The 18,229-nt window shown below is 50.3% G+C and overlaps 1 protein-coding gene across 1 annotated transcript in view; it reads left to right on the plus strand.

The window, feature by feature from the left end:
* Positions 1 to 285: 285 nt before the first annotated feature.
* Positions 286 to 18,229, plus strand: part of MICALL2 (MICAL like 2) — a 32,034-nt gene continuing 14,090 nt past the window's right edge. The window contains exons 1-4 of the mRNA XM_065412648.1: positions 286 to 428; positions 9,223 to 9,271; positions 14,451 to 14,592; positions 16,951 to 17,138. Of these exons, the coding sequence (XP_065268720.1) occupies positions 286 to 428; positions 9,223 to 9,271; positions 14,451 to 14,592; positions 16,951 to 17,138 (522 nt within the window). The remainder of the gene's footprint in view (positions 429 to 9,222; positions 9,272 to 14,450; positions 14,593 to 16,950; positions 17,139 to 18,229) is intronic.

Here is an 18,229-nt window from a genome sequence, read left to right on the forward strand (position 1 = left end):
GGTCTTGCACCAGCATCGCCAGCAGTGGCGGGGGCTGGTTGCAGCCTTCCTTTTCTTGCCTGCAGAAGCGGCCTGGGAGGTTGGTAGCAAAAGCACTTTGCAGCAGGTGGAGGATCTGGGTCTATAAGGGAACCAAGCTGGTGGAGTTTGGGGCTCTTCAGTTCCTGGCATTGCCAAGTGCTGCTCTGGATGTCAGATTTTCCACTGGGATCATCGCTGCAGGGATCTGCCTTGCTTCTTCTGTACTTGCCTAACCCCTGTCTCTGACTGCTCCCCCTACGCAGAATGGCAGCCATCAAAAACTTGCAGCTGTGGTGCAAGCAGCAGTGTGAAGGCTACCGGGATGTCAGCATCACCAACATGACCACCTCTTTCCGGGACGGCCTGGCATTCTGTGCCATCCTTCATCGGCACAAACCAGACCTCATGTGAGTAACCGGGAGCTTCAGGTGCTCCTGCTCCTGTGTGTTGGTTCCTTCTAGTATCTTACATTATGAGTTCTCCTGCATTAGATCCAAATTCTGTCTCCCATGTAAATCTGGTGGCCTGCTTGTAAATTATTTAGGCCAGAAACACTGAGGAGTCATGGAACTGAGGTTATAGAAATTGTTGCTCATTTTAAAGCAACTAAGAGTCATTTAAAACTTGACTGGAAAAAAACACCACAGAAAATCCTGGCAGGACCATGCACTGAATGACTTAATAGCCGCTTCAGGCTTCCCATGAACAATTATGTTTCTGAACACTCAGTACTGGATCTCTCTTCTGTTGCACAGGGGGTTTGGTTGGCTGGACTGTTGGACAGGGAGCGGCAGGGAAGTATTTCTGTGCTAGGTATCATGGCCTTTCATGTGGAACTTCAGTGCATAGTACCCACCTGAGTGCCACCTGGGCTGTTGGAAGAAATCAGGCTGTGAGTTAATTCTCTGTCCTGCCCTATTGCACGGGGGCAAGGGAGACTGGGTTGGCATGTGAGTCTGGGTCCCGAGGACCATGGCAACGGGGGAAGAGTCAGAGTGTAGTGTCCCGAAGCATTAACTGTGACTTAGGCTGCGCGTGAGTATTGTGGCCTTTACAGGGTGGGAGCACTGTCCTGAATGCCATCTCTTTCAGCTCCTTGAGGTGCTCTCTGGTGCTAGCAGCTATTTTAGCTCAGTCCAGGTGTGTGATAAACTAAATGCCAAGTTTTGCCTAGCGCGGGAGATTCAGTGTGTAGTTAATGGCAGCGCCTGGTCTTGTCCAGTTGGGCCTGCTGCCTCATGTTCGGGGGGGCCTGTGTGGCTGGGGGCTTGCTGCATTAGAGTAATAGAATGCTCAAGCTGTATGCCCTGTTGGTCCCAGGCTATGAGGGAGACAAGGTGGGGGAGGTGAAATTTTCTGTTGGTGAGGGAGACAAGCTTTCGAGCTTACAGAGAGCTCGTCTTCAGACGTGAAGCTGGTCTCTCTCACCAACAGAAGTTGGTCCAATAAAAGAGATCACCTCCCCCACCTTGTCTGTCTATAATGCTCAAGTGTAATGGATGGCACTGGGTCTCCACTCCCTTCCCGCCCTGGTTAGATGGCAGTCCTTTCACTGAATTAGTTGTGCTGTCCTGCAAGCAGAAAAGCTCCAAGCCAATGGCTTGTTTCTCCCCATACACACTCCTTTCTTTTCCTCCGCCCGCGGTGAAAGTCTGGGGCTGGGCTGTAAACAGTTAAAATATGTCCGTTCTGTTGCTAAACACGTTGAAACACCAGTTGGGAAATGTTTCCTTCTTTGCAGTGAATGTTTGTTTAGGCTCCACTTTCCATGCTGTGCCAAATGGCAATTTCATCAATTATTAGCTGGCCACTAAATGCTAGTTAAATAACAACAACAACAACAAAAACCCGGGAATTTCCAGGCAGGATTCCATGCTGGGGAGCTTAAAGGAGCCACGCTGGAAGGAAACTACTCGTTCCATTGACTGCCTCTTCTCCCTCCCCCGTCCCACTGCCTCTTCCATGGAAACACAGACTGAGTGGCTGCTTTTAGAAGAGCTCTTTGTCAACCCACAGACAGCGCTCAGTAGCTGCCTGCTTGTCACCAATTGCTGGTTTGCCGTTTAGAGCCCAATGGTGTGAGGGAATGGGAGCCCTCAACTCCTAGTGACCTCATTATGCACCAAGGGCATCTCCAGGAGGCCAGGCTGCTCAGCCTGTCCCATAGGATTTAGGTCTTGCCTTGCCCTGCTGCTGGTGGTGTCTGACTCAACAGCTGCGTTCTGAATGGAAGTGCTGAATGCTGCCCCTGAAGTTGCGTTCTGGGTTCTTTTCACTGTGTAACTTTAGCTTGAAGGCTAGTAACACAAGAAGTGTGAGAACAAAGCAGGGGGGCAGGGAGAGAATTTCTCTGTCCGGTTGATTGGAGTACTTGGGTCCTCTGTGGTAGGACATGTCAGTCTGGCAAGGAATTAGGTTGTCTCTTCTATTCTGGGGCTCCTCTCCAATTCCTTGGACTGTGCCCTCCTGCCTAGGCTGTCCTGTGTGGTCTGTTCAGTTTTCTGTGGGGCAGCCTCTCTTACAGAAAGCAACAGAGGGTCCTGTGACACCTCTCTTACAGGTGTCTCACTTCTTGCTTAAACCTAAGAAAGTGGCCGTCTATCCCCTCTCACCTCTGGCTGTGGGTTTCCTTGAACTTAGCCTCTTTAAAGCACGGAAGCAGTCACCCGCGAATGAATGGCGTGTTTGATCGGCAGGAGCAGCCACCCAGTCCAGGGCAGTCTTTCTGAAACTCGTTTCTCCTCCCTTATTTGATCAGGTGCCATTGCCTTGCTCTGTTTGCTTCTTGCCACGTCACCATGTTTACTTTCTTGGAGGTTCTCTGCAGGACTCTAAATGTTCCCCTGCTTGCCTTTAACCCAGAGTCAGTAACACAGTAAATGCCTGGGGCAGCGTGTTGTGTGGCCCTGGCTGGCCTTGTATTGAATGTGTGTCACGCCGTATCAAACATGGACGCTTGGGCAGGGGCTTGGCTACCTGAGCTCCAGGGAAATGTCCCTGTTGGCCAGTCCAGTGGGTGGGTATAATGCTTAGGCTGCATGTCTAGAGCAGGGGATAGACACACTTTTTAAATAAATCTCTCTCTTCGCTAGAGCTGCAAACACTTGTTGTGATTTCTCTCTTTTTGTTGTTGTTGAATTCTGCCCCAGATCCTTTCAGGTGCAGCCGTGCTCAGACAGACACATGCAGGTGAAATTATGACAAGGCCTTTGGGTCTGGTCTCCCAGTTCATGTTAACAATAGCAGAGTCCCACAACAAAGCAGCTAGTGTACGATTGGCAGGTTGAGGTGCTGCTGGGTGGAGATGATACCTTTACACGCTTGCTGTTGGAAGTTGCAGGAGGCCATGGGAAGTTCCAGTAGCTTGGATTTTCTTTTAAATTCCTGCGAATCTGTGAGCTCGGTACCCTTGCAACAGAGCTAATTTGTGTCTATAAATCAGGGATTGAGTGTTGATCTGGAAATCTGCAGGGATTGTTTTGCAACATTCTTCTCTTGGCTTAGGCAGATGACATTTTAGCTCTGGGGGCATGCTATGGAGAGGGTGTTTCTTGCTCCGGGAGGCATGGGGAGTAGCAGGAGACTTCAGGCAGTCAGCAAACTGCAATGTTGTTAAAGGTTTTCTATTCTGGGGTTTGCAGTCCATAGGTCAGGGGGGAGGCTGGTATCATGTCTTTTCCCTCTTCCTTTTTCCGGCCAGAAAACATGTGAAGGGAAGGATAACTTCTTCCAAATTTAGCTGAGGTCAGGCAGCAGTGGCAAGAGGTTCTATGCGCCCTGTGCACAGGGCAGCCTGCATACAACTAGAACTGCATTCCCCACGTGCTCTCGGAGGCTAGGGCACGTTGGACTCTGTTAGGGAAGAAACCCAGGACTGAATGAATTTGGAATTAAATTCCCCTTTCACTCCAATAGATTAAGATTTCTTAACGTCCCGCATCCATAGTGCATACACCGCTCCAGGAAGCTTTGTGTCCATGGTGGGTGGGGAACGAATACAGAGCATTAATTTATTCTTCTCAGAAGAAGGTGACGCTTCCCAGCAGGGGGATCCGAGATGTGAACTCTGCAGTGTTCTCACCTTGGCATCAGCTTGGGGTGTGTGTGTGTGCTGTTGCTAGCCCTGTTAGTGGGTTTTGAGTCTGTACCGATCAGTGAGTCTGGAAAAGCAGAGAAACTGTGCTCTGTCGTTCGCTCTCTCTGGTATTAGTTCCAGATGTTTTAGGGACGTTTTGGTGGAAAGGTTTTGATTAAGCTCTGTCTTCTTTCCTTCCCTCTTCCCCGCTGCCCATGGGTGATATTCTTTCCTAGGTTGCTGACTGTTAATAGGTCAGCATATAGGAATTTAGAGGGGGTATGAAATCCCCTGGCAGGCTGGGTAGAGGTGGATGGCTGGAACTGGTGAGCTGTGAACAGTAGCTGTCTGCTCTTATTCTCTAGGAGACCTTAGCATGGTTGTTATCAGCTAGCTGGAATGAGAGCAGCCAGGCAAGATTGCTCTGTAGGGGACAGCAAGGCTTGGAGGCAGACAGGAATGGAGTGGGTAGGGCAAGGAGAGCCCAATCAGACTGCAGCAGCGAATTTGCATATAAATGCAGAGTCATAAAATTTGCTTGCTTTGTCTTCCTTGTTACCTGGAAAATCAACAAACCAGAGCAGTGGTCCCCAACCTTTTTTGTCTGGTAGGCGCCAGACGACGAGCTACTGTGGACTGTGGCCGGCGGACGAACATCCGCCGAAATGCCGCCGAGAAGCGACAACGTCAATAGGTGTCGCCGCCGAAATGCCACCGACAAGCGGTGTCATCCAGAGGCGTCGCCGCCGAAATGCCACCGTAAATCGGTGGCATTTCGGCGGTGACGCCTCTGGATGACGCTGCTTGTTGGCGGTATTTCGGCGGATGCTCGTCCGCCGGCCAGTACGCAGGCGCACATAGATGCCCCGGTGGGCACCATGGCGCCCGCGGGCACCGCATTGGGGACCACTGAACCAGAGCATTCTTGGAGCCACTACACTAGAGAGGCTAACCGCCTCTGTCCTCGCAGAAGCAGTTTCACTGGGCTGCGCCAATAGAAGATATTACCTCACCCACACTTGTCTCTCTATACATAGCAAACTAGAGGATGGGCATGGATTGCACTTCAGCACCGTTCAGGTTGCGCTTTGTTGGTTAGTTGCATTTTAGGTGCTGCTGCTTAGGGCTGACCCAAGGCCGCACCGAGCTCTAGGCAAAGTAAGACTTGTTGGGCTGCACCCATGTCTTTTTATCTGTAACCGATTCTCCATGACCATATCCATGGCCTTTGAGCTGGTCTGCCAGTAGCTTGGTGGTTGATCGGTCCAGTGTGTGTGTGTGAGTGCGTGCATGGGCATAAACCTAGGGCTCCACTGCCCTCGCTGTAGCCAGGACAAGCATGTCATATGTGGAAGAGCTGGCTGCAAAGAGATGGTCCCATTTGTGCAGGGACAGGTCAGGTTTCTCCTATGCGAGGTCTGTGCTGTCATAGGGCCTTTACTACCTTTGCACTGGGAAGGTTTCACTGTTCCTAGGGAACCCCATGTAGAGACATACAGCCAGACAACGCCCCCTTCTCCACAGGCAGCCTTTGGATTGCTTCCTGGTCTCAGTCACAGGGTGAGCAGCTGCGGAATCCCATTGTGCTGTTGCATCCTATGGCTGGCTTGCAGGAGCAGACAGGATCTTCCCTGTGGAAACACCTGTGACAAACGCTGCAGCTCTGTGCAGATGGTAGGGCTGGAGTAGCGGCGTGCTGTCGAGCTCCTTGGGAACGGGCCATCTCAGCCAGCTGAATGAAAACTTGGTTTAGGGGCTCAAAACAGCACTTTCCTGAGCGAACAAAGTCCATTCTTCCCCACTGCCCCAAGCCTTCCACCAGGGTCTGGTAAATGCATCTCTTCACTTCCCAATGAACTGAGTTCCCCTTTGCCTTCTCAGTGGAGAAATCTTGGGCTCTGATTTAGTTCTCCCTTTGTATTAATGTTGTTCCTGTAGGATTATAGATAAATTGATCCAGAGAGCAACTGATACTACAGACTAGAAAGAGCATTAACAAGATCAACTCCCTAGGGAAAAAATTCGATGTAATCTTGTTAATAAGACTAGCCATTAAGATGACTAGCCAATGAGGGAAACGGCATTTGGGGTACATGGCACGAAGAGGATCTCTAGGTGGAACAATCGCCAAACAGCCTGGCTGTGTACATTCGCTTCAGAGAGAACTGCAAGCAGATTTCTCAATTATCCTTCAGCAGAGAGAAACCCAAATTCTTCCCTCTAGGCACCATCCCACATAGCCTTGATGTTGTCTCCACTTTCACTGGTGTAAATGGAATTCAGAAATGCAGCCTCGTGAGATGGAGGTGATGGGGAATGTGACTGATGCCAAATCAATGGGTCCGGCGTTATTTTAAACCTCTGGCACTGATATTTTTTTTTGCATTTCCCACATCTGTGCTTTGGCAGGTTGAAAGCTACAGAGCAAAGCCTGGGCTTGGCCTGGCTCTGTGGTGCCTTTCCGTTGCTCAGTGCAGTCTTATTGGACTTGCTGTGAGAGGGCACGTTCCTTGAGCTGCTGCTCTCTCTCTCCTCAGCACTATGTCAAGCTTCCTTGAAATCAGAGAAGCTGGAGATGTAAAACAATTGCTAGGTTATCTTGTCCAACTCCTGCCTGTGCTGGGGTTTTTCTCTACAGTATATTCTTAAGTGCTTTGTCCAGCCTGGCTTTAAATGACTCAAGTGATGCGTCCCTTTGGCAGATCATTCCACAGTCTAACAGATTTGGACGTTCATCTTACATTTATCTTTGCAGTTCGTGGGGGTGTGAGCAGCAAACAGCCTGCAGTGAGGGGAGAGTTGGCTGTGCATGGCACAGAGCTGCCTGTTGTTTTCATAGGCATTTTGCATGTTAGTTGTACCGACTGGCGTGATCCAAGCTCTCGCTTGGGATGTGAGTGAGAGAAGGGCTTGTAACTGACTGGCTCCCTGGGCTGGGGGTAGGAGGGACCCATATGGTTTGTCTGAGGTGAAGCAGGATGATTTTAATTGTTGTCTCGATGATGCAGTCAGCTTCCTTAATAATGCAGAATAATAAATAAAATACTCCTTTTAAGCCACTATCGTAAGGCAGGAAAATCCCCACCCAGGAGCCCACTGGGACAAAGAATGAATGGGATGGTTTGGCAAGTCTTTCTCCATTCTCCAGACTGGCGGGTGGAGGATTCTGGGTTGCTCCTTGACTTTATGCACTTCTTGGGGGCGTTCAGAAGTGGGATTTCGCCATCAAGTCCCAGCGCATTCTCCATCTGCCGAGCTCACCAGTTTCCATGGGTGAACTCTCAGTTCTGCATGGAAGGTGGGACTCTGGATCCAGATGGGAGAAATAGAGAAGAGGTGGCAGTTTGTGCCTTGGATGAAAGGAAATTACTTAAAAGACAACACACTCTGATCTGTTTGAAATCTGAAATCAGCAACTGGCATTTGTAAAACCCCTCTGTTAGTGAAGGACAAATCTCACTGTAAGTTTGGAGCAGGGTGATTGTCCTTCACGTATTTTAATGTTCGTGTCTTGTATTAAGTACACCTCTACCCCGATATAACGCTGTCCTCGGGAGCCAAAAAATCTTACCTCGTTATAGGTGAAACCGCGTTATATTGAACTTGCTTTGATCTGCCAGAGTGCGCAGCCCTGCCTCCCCGGAGCGCTGCTTTACCACATTATATCCAAATTCGTGTTATATTGGGTCGCTTTATGTTGGGGTAGAGGTGTATATAAAGGACACACTTTGTCCCATATTTTCAGTAGCAGTCATGCAAACGATCCTGTGTGTGATATAAACTCATGCATTTTTGCTATGAATAGAACTGTGTGTGACAGCTTTATCCTGGATTTTTCATATAATTGTCCTTTATTCCCTTTAAATAGAAATGTTTGGCTGAGTTTGGGGGTTGAATTGGTGTATATTAAGGGGGGGCTGTTTAAGAACATAAGAAAACCCAAGTTTTTGGCCCACATTTTTGCAAAACGTCATGTGAATAATTCTTTATCTTGTAATTAATGAGAAGTTCCCCTTCATGCTATAAACATTCTACTGCAGTTTCCAACCCCAAAACTGTAGCATGGTGATAACTGGAGAGAAACTGACTAGCAATAAAAATGGCACTGGCTAGTTTGGTGCCACTGTCCAGGTTGAGAAGAGCAACAGCATCATTGGTAGAAAGCGAACTCGATTTCTAAAATGATTTCTGCTTGCTTGATCTGCGTGTTGTACATCAGGTGAAAATATTTCTTGCTCAGGCCCGAGTCTGGTACAGCATGTAACAGCAGAGAAGGGGTGGGAGTGGGGAGCAGGATTTGAATCCAGAACTTGGACCTGCTGCTCCCTGAGATCACAGGAGGTGGATGTCTCCTAGAAGTGCATGATAGTCACAGCTTTCCAGGAGGAGGGGATGACTCTTGCTGCCAAGGCTGCTGGAGGAAGAGAGCACCGGAGCCAAGGTTCTTCTGATGTTGGAAGTGTGCTCTGTCTGACAACAGCGATCCCTGGGGGTGTGGGGAAGGAGCAAGGATTTCATGAAGGCAGGAGGTAAAAGCCTTCACCTCTCCCGCACTGCAGAAGCCATGAATCTGTGCAGTATGTTTAGCAGATGTGGCATAGCCCACTCTGAGGGTGAGGAGGCCAGCACTGGAAGATGGGGAGCTGAAACGGTGCTCCAGTCTCAGATGGCAGGAAAGTCCCAGCTGTGCTGGTGAAGTCTCCTATGCTGAGCTCATACCTTTGTCCCCAGAGGTACGGCAGTGCCTTTACCGACAGGAGTCTCAGGGCTTGTCTTTAGTGCAGATGCTACCCCCGTCGGCATAGGTGGATTATATCAATGGGGGACGCCATCCTGTCAGCATAGCGCTGTCTACGCTGGGGGTTAGGTTGGTATAACTACGTCGCTCAGGGGTGTGGATTTTTCACACCCATGAGCAATGTGGCGACCCTGATATAAGTCTGTAGTGTGGACCTGGCCTCCAAGGGAATTTCTGGTGTATGTTTGGTGGCAGTCAAAGTGGGAAGGAAGCTGCCACTCTCCTCCCAAAGAGCCAGGCTGCGAGGGTCTCGGGGAGCTGGAATGGAAGCAGCGTGCTCTGGATTACCAACGCCAAGCTAAACTCTTTCTCATCTTCTGTGTTTCAGAGACTTCAACGTCCTGAGTAAGGAAAACATTTATGAGAACAACGCTTTGGTAAGTGGGATTTGCAGTTCTGCTTTCTGCTGTTAATCATGGTGTGCTGTGCCCGGGGCAGCCCCAGTTCCCCTGTGGTGTGGTGTGCTCTGCATGGTGCACGACTTGTCCATGCCTGGAGCGGATCACAGTTAACCAGTGGTAACTCACTGAATGGAGCATGTTTATACAGCACGCTCAAACCCGCTGGCGTATTCTGGTGACTCTAGCAATAGTTTTCCAGCTTCCCCTGCTATCGTAAAGCACCGTAAGGCCGTTCAGCTTTCTTAACTGGCTGTGCACTGTCACCTCTGTTCAGACGGGGGTCCCCAGACAGGGGCTTTGTCATCTTCTGTGTCTTGTACAGCACGGAGCGCTCTGCCAGCTCGCAATGAAAAGCGGGGCAGCTTGTGCAATGGAACAGCCTATGGATTGCTCCATCCTCACTGGCTTCTCAGTGAAGGGGGTTTCTTTTATGGAGCCAGCAGAGCCGAAAGGCACTTTGGAAAGGCCGTGTGGTGGTCAGCTCTCCGCATTTGAAGTGCTCATAGATACTATTGCAAGGAGTAGAGAAGGCAGACGCTTGAATGCTAGAGAGAGAGAGAGAGGCCTGGCTGGTGGTGGAATGGCAGCATGTGTTCCTGCTCCCCAAGTCAGCACGTTTTAAGGATGTGCTCTGTGCCTTGGGCAGCCAGGGCTGGGAGCGTCTCTCCTGTAACCCAGCCAGTGCTCAAGCTTCAAGTGGAGACTAGCCATGCCACAGTGGGGCCTTTGGAGGAGGCGGTGCAGGAGGTACTCTGCCGTGGGGAGTGGGCTGGGGTATGGGAACAGAGAACTAAGAGCTCCCCTCTGCCACAGGCTCTTCAATAAAGGTACTGGTAGGAGGGCTCCTGTTCCTGTCCTCTCTGGGAGCTCCCCCCACATCCGTCTCGGACAGGCTGGGGGGTTGATGTGTGCTCTGTGTAACGAAGGAGCGAGCCCACGTTTCCCCATTGCCCCTGGTGTGTCTATGGGGCGGGTGTGGATGTGGACTCCCTTACTGGGAGTCAGAAAGTCCCCCTTGCCCTCTGCCTGCCCGAGCGGGGACACCACAGAGGCTGGGGGGGTCGAAGGAGGGAGAAACCCCCAGGAAGGAGATGCATTAATGTACTGGCCGTGTGCTGCTTTCAAGAGATCAGAGGGGGACTTGGCAAGTAGCTTGAGGCAAGTGAGGGTAAGGGGGTCCCCCCGCCCTTCCCCCTGCAGAGTTAAGTGCTGAGAGAAAGTGGGGCAGTTCTAGAGCCTTTGTCCCTGCTGGATTTGCTGCTCCAGCTTGGGACCAGGTCAGGCTGGGGCTGCGGTTTCCCTCCTTCCTCCAGGAAGGGGTAGAGCTCAGCTCACCCACCCACTCCCTGCGCTAGCTCCACAAGCCAAGCGTGGGATGAGCCCTTGAAGAAAGGAATTCTTTCCTGCCTTCCTCCATAAAAGATGGGCTGCGGATACAGCTGCTGTTCGCTTCAGAGCTGGCACTGGCCCATGCTCGCTTCACTGCTGCTTGGAGTGAGTCTGGGATGTGAACAAACACATCTCTTGTTCTCTTCTGAGTCCAAACAGCTACCTCCTTTTCGGGTGATGCCTGGCCCTGCAGCCAGGACAGCAGAGGTGTTGGTCAGTGGCCCCCCATAGTGTATAGTTGATCCTACTCCCCTGGGAATTGTCTCCTGATGTCCTTGGCCACCTTTACTCCAGGTTTCTCCGACATCCAGGTGTGATATGAGCTGCTGGGTTGGGGACAAGCACTGTGTGTGTGTGTGTGTGAGACACACTCAGGATCATGAGGGAGCGTGGCGGCATGGGGCGAAGGTTTCCATGGGGCGGAGGAATTAGTAAGGGTGTTTAAATTATGATTTAGCAGCAGCATTGTGCCTGTGATGAGGGGGCCTCTCCTTAAAACTCGGGGCTCACGTGGGGTTGGAAGTCATGTCTGAGTCTTTCGATTCCACCATCTCAACCCTTCACACCCTGTATCTCCCTCCATCAAACCATCACCCTCTGTTCCTCTCTGTCTCCACTCCTGTACGTTAGGATGTGTCCCGCAGGGGAGGTCAGGTAATTCTCTTGTTTCTGTGAGGGTGCTGTGCAGTACCTTCGCAGGGTTTCCTGGGCACCAGCCGCTGGCTTATAGCGGTGCCAGGCTGACGAAGTCGCTCCTCCCATTTAGTATTCGCATCAAGCTGCGTTTACAGATGGGGCTGAGCAAGGATGCTCTGAAGTTCTGGAGGGCTGTTCGCTTCCTGTGCATGGCTGATGGCTTCCCTTCCACAGAGCAACTTGGCTGTTTTCTGTCTGTCTTTCTGTGAAATGAACTGTTCAGGCTGCCTCAGCTGGTTTTATTAATGAAAATGTCTGTATGCTCACTGGGTCCATATTGTCTCTTCTCCCCCTTGTCTGTCTCCCCCTCTGTGTCTTTCTTCATGTCCTTTATTTTTCAGTCTCTCCTCCCTCCTTCCCCTGCTGCTATAAGGTACCCTGTCCCTGTGCTAATAGGACACTGAGGGGGTGGGCAGCCCATGCCCCTCTCCACCACCAGACTGGCTCTCTTTGAGCTTGTGACTGTCTTGGGACACGTATGGGACTAACTTCTCCCACAGCTGTTGACTCTGCTATTGTTCAGATCTTGCTGCTGCCTCGCTGCTCACAGGCTTCTTTTCAGGGGCTTTATTACAAAACTGAAAAAATCTGTTCCAGGCTGAAACTCTCCATACAAGGTCTTGAGGCAAGGAAGAATGTGGCTTTCACCAGATGCCAAAAATGATCTGTTGGGCTGTTTTTGTTACTAGAAGTGAAGTATATAAATAAGGGGAAGATGTTTGTTCATTTTCCTTCACTACTACTGGGAGGCAGTGCGGCCTAGTGGGGAGTGAGCGCGCACTAGACTGGGACTCAGGAGACCTATTCCTGGCTCTGCCACTGGCCTGCTGGGTGACCTTGGGCAAGTCACGTCACCTCTCTGGGCCTCAGTTTCCCCATCTCTAAAATGATACTTCTCTCCTCTCTAAAGCACTTTGAGATCTACTGGTGAAAAGTGCTATATAAATATTATTAAACCCCTCATTTTCCAGGCAGTTAGTTGGAATAGTGGCAACTCACCTTGGGTTGTGATCTTGTTCGATCTCAGTATTAGGAAGGGAGAGGGCCAAGGAACCGCCCCCCGTGCTGCAGGCAGTGATGACACAGCAGAAGGCCCTTCTTCTTCAATCCCCCCGCATTAGGGATCTTCAATGGGTTCCAATGGAATGAGCTGGGACCAGCCTGTCTGGCTGGATTTTGGGCTGTCAGCCTGAATTTCCCAATCTTGTGGCTGGAAGTCATGACTGTCAGAGTTCCTGTAACAGCTGTAAGATATAGGAGCTGAATTAGCCCAGCTGTTCCCTGGGGAGCAAGAACCCCCTTCTTCAATCCCCCCTCTTAGGCCCCATCTCCACGAAGTACAGCTGTCTTTGTGTATCTCTTTGTAACGCTCTGAGCTGATCTAGTTCCAACAAACACTGCTGTGTCCCCACAGCATCTTTTTGTTTCCCGGCACGAGCGTGCACCAGCAGTGTTGACGCACCTATCGCACGGCCTATCTGTATCAGTGTGTCCTTGGACAAGCTAGGCAATTACCCCAAACAGCCCCAGCAGGAGGACAGTGTGTCTAGAGGACCTCCTCAGGCATGTCCTGCTGCACCAAGATGTGGAGTAAGTAGGATTGGCCAAACCAGTTACACAGACAGGGCTAGTGGAGGCCAGGCCAAACAGCATATTAACTGTATTCCTACCTGGTTACAGGAAGACAACCATGTACCAGGCTGGGCTGCTAGCCAGGGTGACGCTGCCACAGCTACTTGGCTGTAAGCATGTGTTATGTCCACCCAGTTACAGATTTTTGGAAAGACCCAATGAAAAAAGGGCAGTTGGCTCGTTAAAAAGTCGATTGTCTCTCCTAAACAGGAACAGTTGGCTTGTAGGTCAGATCCATTATATTATTGTGCCAGACAGGAAGGGCTCTTGTAGAGTTAGACTCTGTGTTTAAGACTTTCATCCTTTGTTTCTGCTGTAGCCCTGTGTCTGGCGCTTTGAAGTGCTGATATCTCATTGGGTTGTTGGCATTATGAAGGGGATGTTCCAACAGAGAGGGTCCGTGAGCTCTCTCTGTAAGCCAGGCAGAAGGAGGGATGGAGAAGGTCCTTGGCAAAAGCTCTGTGGGGAAGCAGAGACAGACAGTAGCTGCAGGGATATCGCTCTTTTCCTTGGGCCAATTAAGTCTCTTGTTCGGTGTTGGAAGAAAGTCGCTCAGTATTTCTTTACCTTACTTCTGTCCCCGTAGCACCAGTACACAGGGCAGCACTGGAGAGCAAATGTTTGCCCTGAGTACCTGGTATGTTAGGCAGCACCGAAGTAGTTAATCTGAATTAGAAATGCATGATTTGAGCAGCGGCTTGGGAGCCAGGAAGTCTTTGATTATAATTTTGCCTCTGATCCCTCTGCGGCCTTGGCTTCATTTTACTGCCGTAGCTTGCCTGTCGGTCAGATAGGGAACGATGTTCACCTTGCGGGGGGATTGTGAAGCTTAATGTTTGTAAAGGTTTTGGAGTGAGAAGCGGTGTATAAACACCAAGGGCTTGTTGATGTGGCAAGTTAGTGCGCGGCAAACCAGGGTGTGAATCTCCAACACGCCAGCTTGCTGTGCGCTAACTTGCAATGTAGACAAGACCCAAGTATCACTACCTACCAAAACCCCACTAACGGGAGCATTAAGAGTGGGACTGAAACCTGCAAGCCAGGCCTGTAGGTCCGGACCATAACATCCGGCTCAGCGGGGCCGCAACCCCTCTATCTACAAATGGGCACATGCACATATACAGAGAATGAAACAGTCCCAAGGAAGAGCAGGGAAACCTAGCTGAGTTCCAATGGAATGAGCTGGGACCAGCCTGTCTGGCTGGATTTTGGGCTGTCAGCCTGAATTTCCCAATCTTGTGGCTGGAAGTCATGACTGTCAGAGTTCCTGTAACAGCTGTAAGATCTAGGAGCTGAATTAGCCCAGCTGTTCCCTGGGGAGCAAGAGGGGCCTGTGTGCTGCATTGCTTCCTTACCTTAAGTCTGTTTCTCCTAATGGATGGCTGCCCGCTTCGGTCACTGGGCTAGCACAGACCTTTCCCTTCTGTTCCCGCTGCAGGCATTTCGAGTGGCTGAAGAACAGCTGGGCATTCCTGCCTTGCTGGATGCTGAGGATATGGTGGCGCTGAGGGTGCCAGACAGGCTAAGCATCCTCACCTACGTCTCCCAGTATTATAACTATTTCCATGGACGGTCACCAAGTAAGTAGCCCATGGAATTCCACCTGGTCCTCCATTCTGCAGTGGGGAAGCCGTCAACCTTTAAGCAAATCAGATCGCTGTTACAATCTCCTGTGTGCATGCACCCCACCGTCCCCAGGCACACAGGAAACTGGCTTATATTAAACGTGGAGACTGAAATTTAGTGTTGACACTCCTAGGCAAAAAGCTCCTGCGGGAGCCGAGTGTATAGGCTATACCCATGTAAGCACAGTTATACCGGCATCATTGCATCTACACTAGGGCGTTTGCCAATTTAGCTATGTCAGTAAAAAATCACACCCCTGGCTCACACAGTTCCACAGTAAAACTTTTAAGCGTAGACTCGGCCCAAGGGCTTCAGAGAATATTCTACTCGCGTAACTGAGTGTGTATGAAATACCATCCATCAGGATTTACATGCACATTATGATAGATCTGGTTTGTATCTGGCTTTAAACTATTACAAATGAAAGAATACAACAAGCCAAACTCATGGGTTGTCCAAAGGACGTTTTGGAGAGGTGACATTTGGGGCGTGAATAGCTAGGCAGGTAGAGTTCCAGCTGGAGAATGTGGATCCGGATTATAAAACCAGGCTTGTTTGTTTTTTCAAATAGCTGAAAGTTCTCTCGCCCCTTTTCCTCTCCGCCCTCCACTTCGTTCTTTGTCTTGTGTTTTTAAATCCATGTCAAAAAGTGAACGACAGCCAGATTCCGGTGGGCTTTGTGCCAGGTTGGGGGTCTCTCCTCCCAGCCCCAGAGGAACTCGCCTACCACATCTTTAAACACACCACATTTTTGTACCCTCCAGCGTCCTACAAAATGTTTCAGTTGCGCTGAGAACACTGGGGTAAGTGTGTGTGTCCAAACCCACAGGCCTGCGAGGAATGTGCCCTCTGACATGCAGCAGACTCTGAAGTCCAGCGGCAGTGACCTCTTGACTTCTACGTCTTGTTTATTGCATATTCCTTACTGACGCCAGTCATTCTTTGCAGTCCCAAGACCAAGGAATGGCTGATATGTACTGAGGTTGCGCACTGACATTAGAGCAGGACTGAAGTTCCCTTTGCTTGCACTGGGTTCTGGGAGTGGGAAGTTTGAATCTAGACTTTCGCTGTGGCCCTGCTGGTCCCTGCGGTGAAATAGCACTTGCTATTTGTTTGGATAGCTTGCCGGAGTCTCCTCTGCAGGAGGCCGCTTTCATACTGCTCCATGAATCGCTCTCCCTCTTTCTTGCCCCGTTCTTTCTTGTGGCGTATTTACAGCTCACTCAGGAATCTTTTTTTTTAGAGGGCTGTTCCTTCACGTGGGTATTAAAACCAAAATTGCAGCTAGAATAATTCTTTGCTGAGTTCTACATGCAGAACTCTATGGTTCGAAAAGGGGTGGGGGTGTGGAGGGAAAAGAACACACTCGCAGGATGGACTAAATGGCTGAGCAGCCGTACCACTTGGAGTCAGGCTCTGTCATAACCATGCTGGAAAGCTAATTTAGGGAGATTCTTTCCCTGCCCTTCCCGGGGGCTGTCATGCAGTTGTTCCCTGTTCCTGATTGGCGTTCTGGGGGCATTTGGCTGTTCTCTTTTCTCCTCCCTGCTTATTGCAACCTTAGGAAGTCCTTCCCACCCCCAAACAAGGAAGAGAGGAAATTGCGCTCATATCTATCGAAGGCGTCCCAAGTCTTTGAGTATTAAATCCTGTTTGTTTCTGCTTAGGGGCTCCCATGGTGCCTCCCAGTTCTGTTCACACTCTCATGGAAAAGCCTGTTGACTTTATGAGGAAGGCTGGGCTAATGATTAGGGGCCTACCCTAGGACTTGTGAGACCCCGGTTCAAGTCTCAGCTCTGCCACAGGCTTCCTGTGTGACCATGGGCAGGTGACTCAGCCTCTCTGGGCCTCAGTTCCCCATCTGTACAATGGGGATAACAGCACTGCCCTATCTCACAGGGGAAATGCATTAAAGATCGTGAGGCACTCAGATATTTTGGTAACAGGGGTTCTATGAGTACCCAAGATAGATATGCTGAAGGCCACTAACTTCCCCAGCCTGGGGGAGAGGTGTTTTTTATATTCCTTCCATTAAATTTCCCAAGAGAAATGGCCCCTTAAGAAAGTCCCAGCCTCTTCCAAGAAGGAGAGGATCAGCAGCTACCACGGCCGGACGCACCTCCTTCTCCTCTGTTCACTCACTCGTTGCATCTTGCCCCGAATTCAGGTGCAAGCTTGTGGAGAAGCCCAGGTTTCCTTGTGTGTTTGTATAGTACCTAGTGTGGCCTGCTGGGGACCTTCAGACATTACTGTAATACAGATCACTTCCAGGCCTGTGTTTCTGGCTTATGCTCCCTTGTCCTTTCTTCCAGTTGGAGGCCTGTCTGGAATCAAGCGTCCCACTTCGGAATCGAGCGAGGCGCCACCTGGGAAAAAGGCCATTTCGGAACCTATCAAGCCGACCCCTGTAAGTTCAGCAGCACACCCACCAGCTGCAGCCAAGATAAACCCAGCACGTCCAGGGCAGGATCTGCCAAAGGAAAATTCTCCAGTGACATCGGTAAGGAAACAGGATTCCCTTACTCTGAACCATCTGGTAGGAGTTGGAGACACTCATGAGTCTGTGAGGCCTCAGTCAGCTGGGGATTGAATCCTGACCCACTGTTTATGATCCACCAACTCTCCCATTATGGGATTAAACCCAGAGGCCCTACTTACCGCTGGCGAGAGAGCGTCTGTATGGTTACCAACAAGCTCACATTCAATCAGATGGCAATTGGACTTGGGTCTCTCCTTGCTTGTCTAGGGGCTATGCCACCCAACTGATAGAGCCAGGCTCTGTGCCCTGAGTTAGATGCTCTTTGTGCTGATGACTCTCTCCCCATTCGGGATCAACACCAGACTTAGTTGACCTGGATTAGCCCAAGGAGGTCTGTGTGCTGCCTGGTGGCAAGAAAGGGGAGCATAAAATATCTTAACACTGATGTGTTTCTGCCCTTAGGGTAATGCTATATGTCCTAATACATTAATTTGTACCGAGAGTCCGTGGTAGTGACAAATGCTACAGTCTATACAAGAGCAAACTTGGGGGGATACTAGAGGCTTGCCAAAATGATGCCAAGCACTAGAATGTGGTGGTATAGACCCCAATCATGCTAACATTGCATGCAGCATTGCAACAGGTGTGCTAGAGACACAGAGATTTATTACACTGGAGAGAGAGAGAGAATTCGCCTCCTCTTATCTTTTAACAGAAGAAGCAAAACATGCAATAACCAAGTTCCCCAGGGTGCACCCGGTCCTTGGTGTTGCTGGTGAGATTGTCAGCAAGGATCCTGATTAGTCCTGGTTGTGGCGGTGGGTTTGTTAAATGGCATTAGCACCTCTAGGAACATAATTGAGACCACTTACATCGTTTTATATTTGCCACCAAACAGTGTTCAGATGGCAGTGGCTTCTGGCTGCTGTCAATCTGGGCTGGATTTGTTCCAGGGACCTGGTGCTAAAAGGCTCCTTGTCCCATTGCCTGAACCGTCCAGTGCCCCCCCAATAGATCATTTTTGTCCAATTTGGTTGCTGCTGTTGAATGTTCCGGTTTCGACAAGACTGTCTGGTATGTTTTCGGCTTCGTACTGGGCTGAGGGCTGTCAC

Source organism: Emys orbicularis, chromosome 10 (genome assembly GCF_028017835.1).
Source record: "Emys orbicularis isolate rEmyOrb1 chromosome 10, rEmyOrb1.hap1, whole genome shotgun sequence".
Lineage (NCBI taxonomy): Eukaryota > Metazoa > Chordata > Testudines > Emydidae > Emys > Emys orbicularis.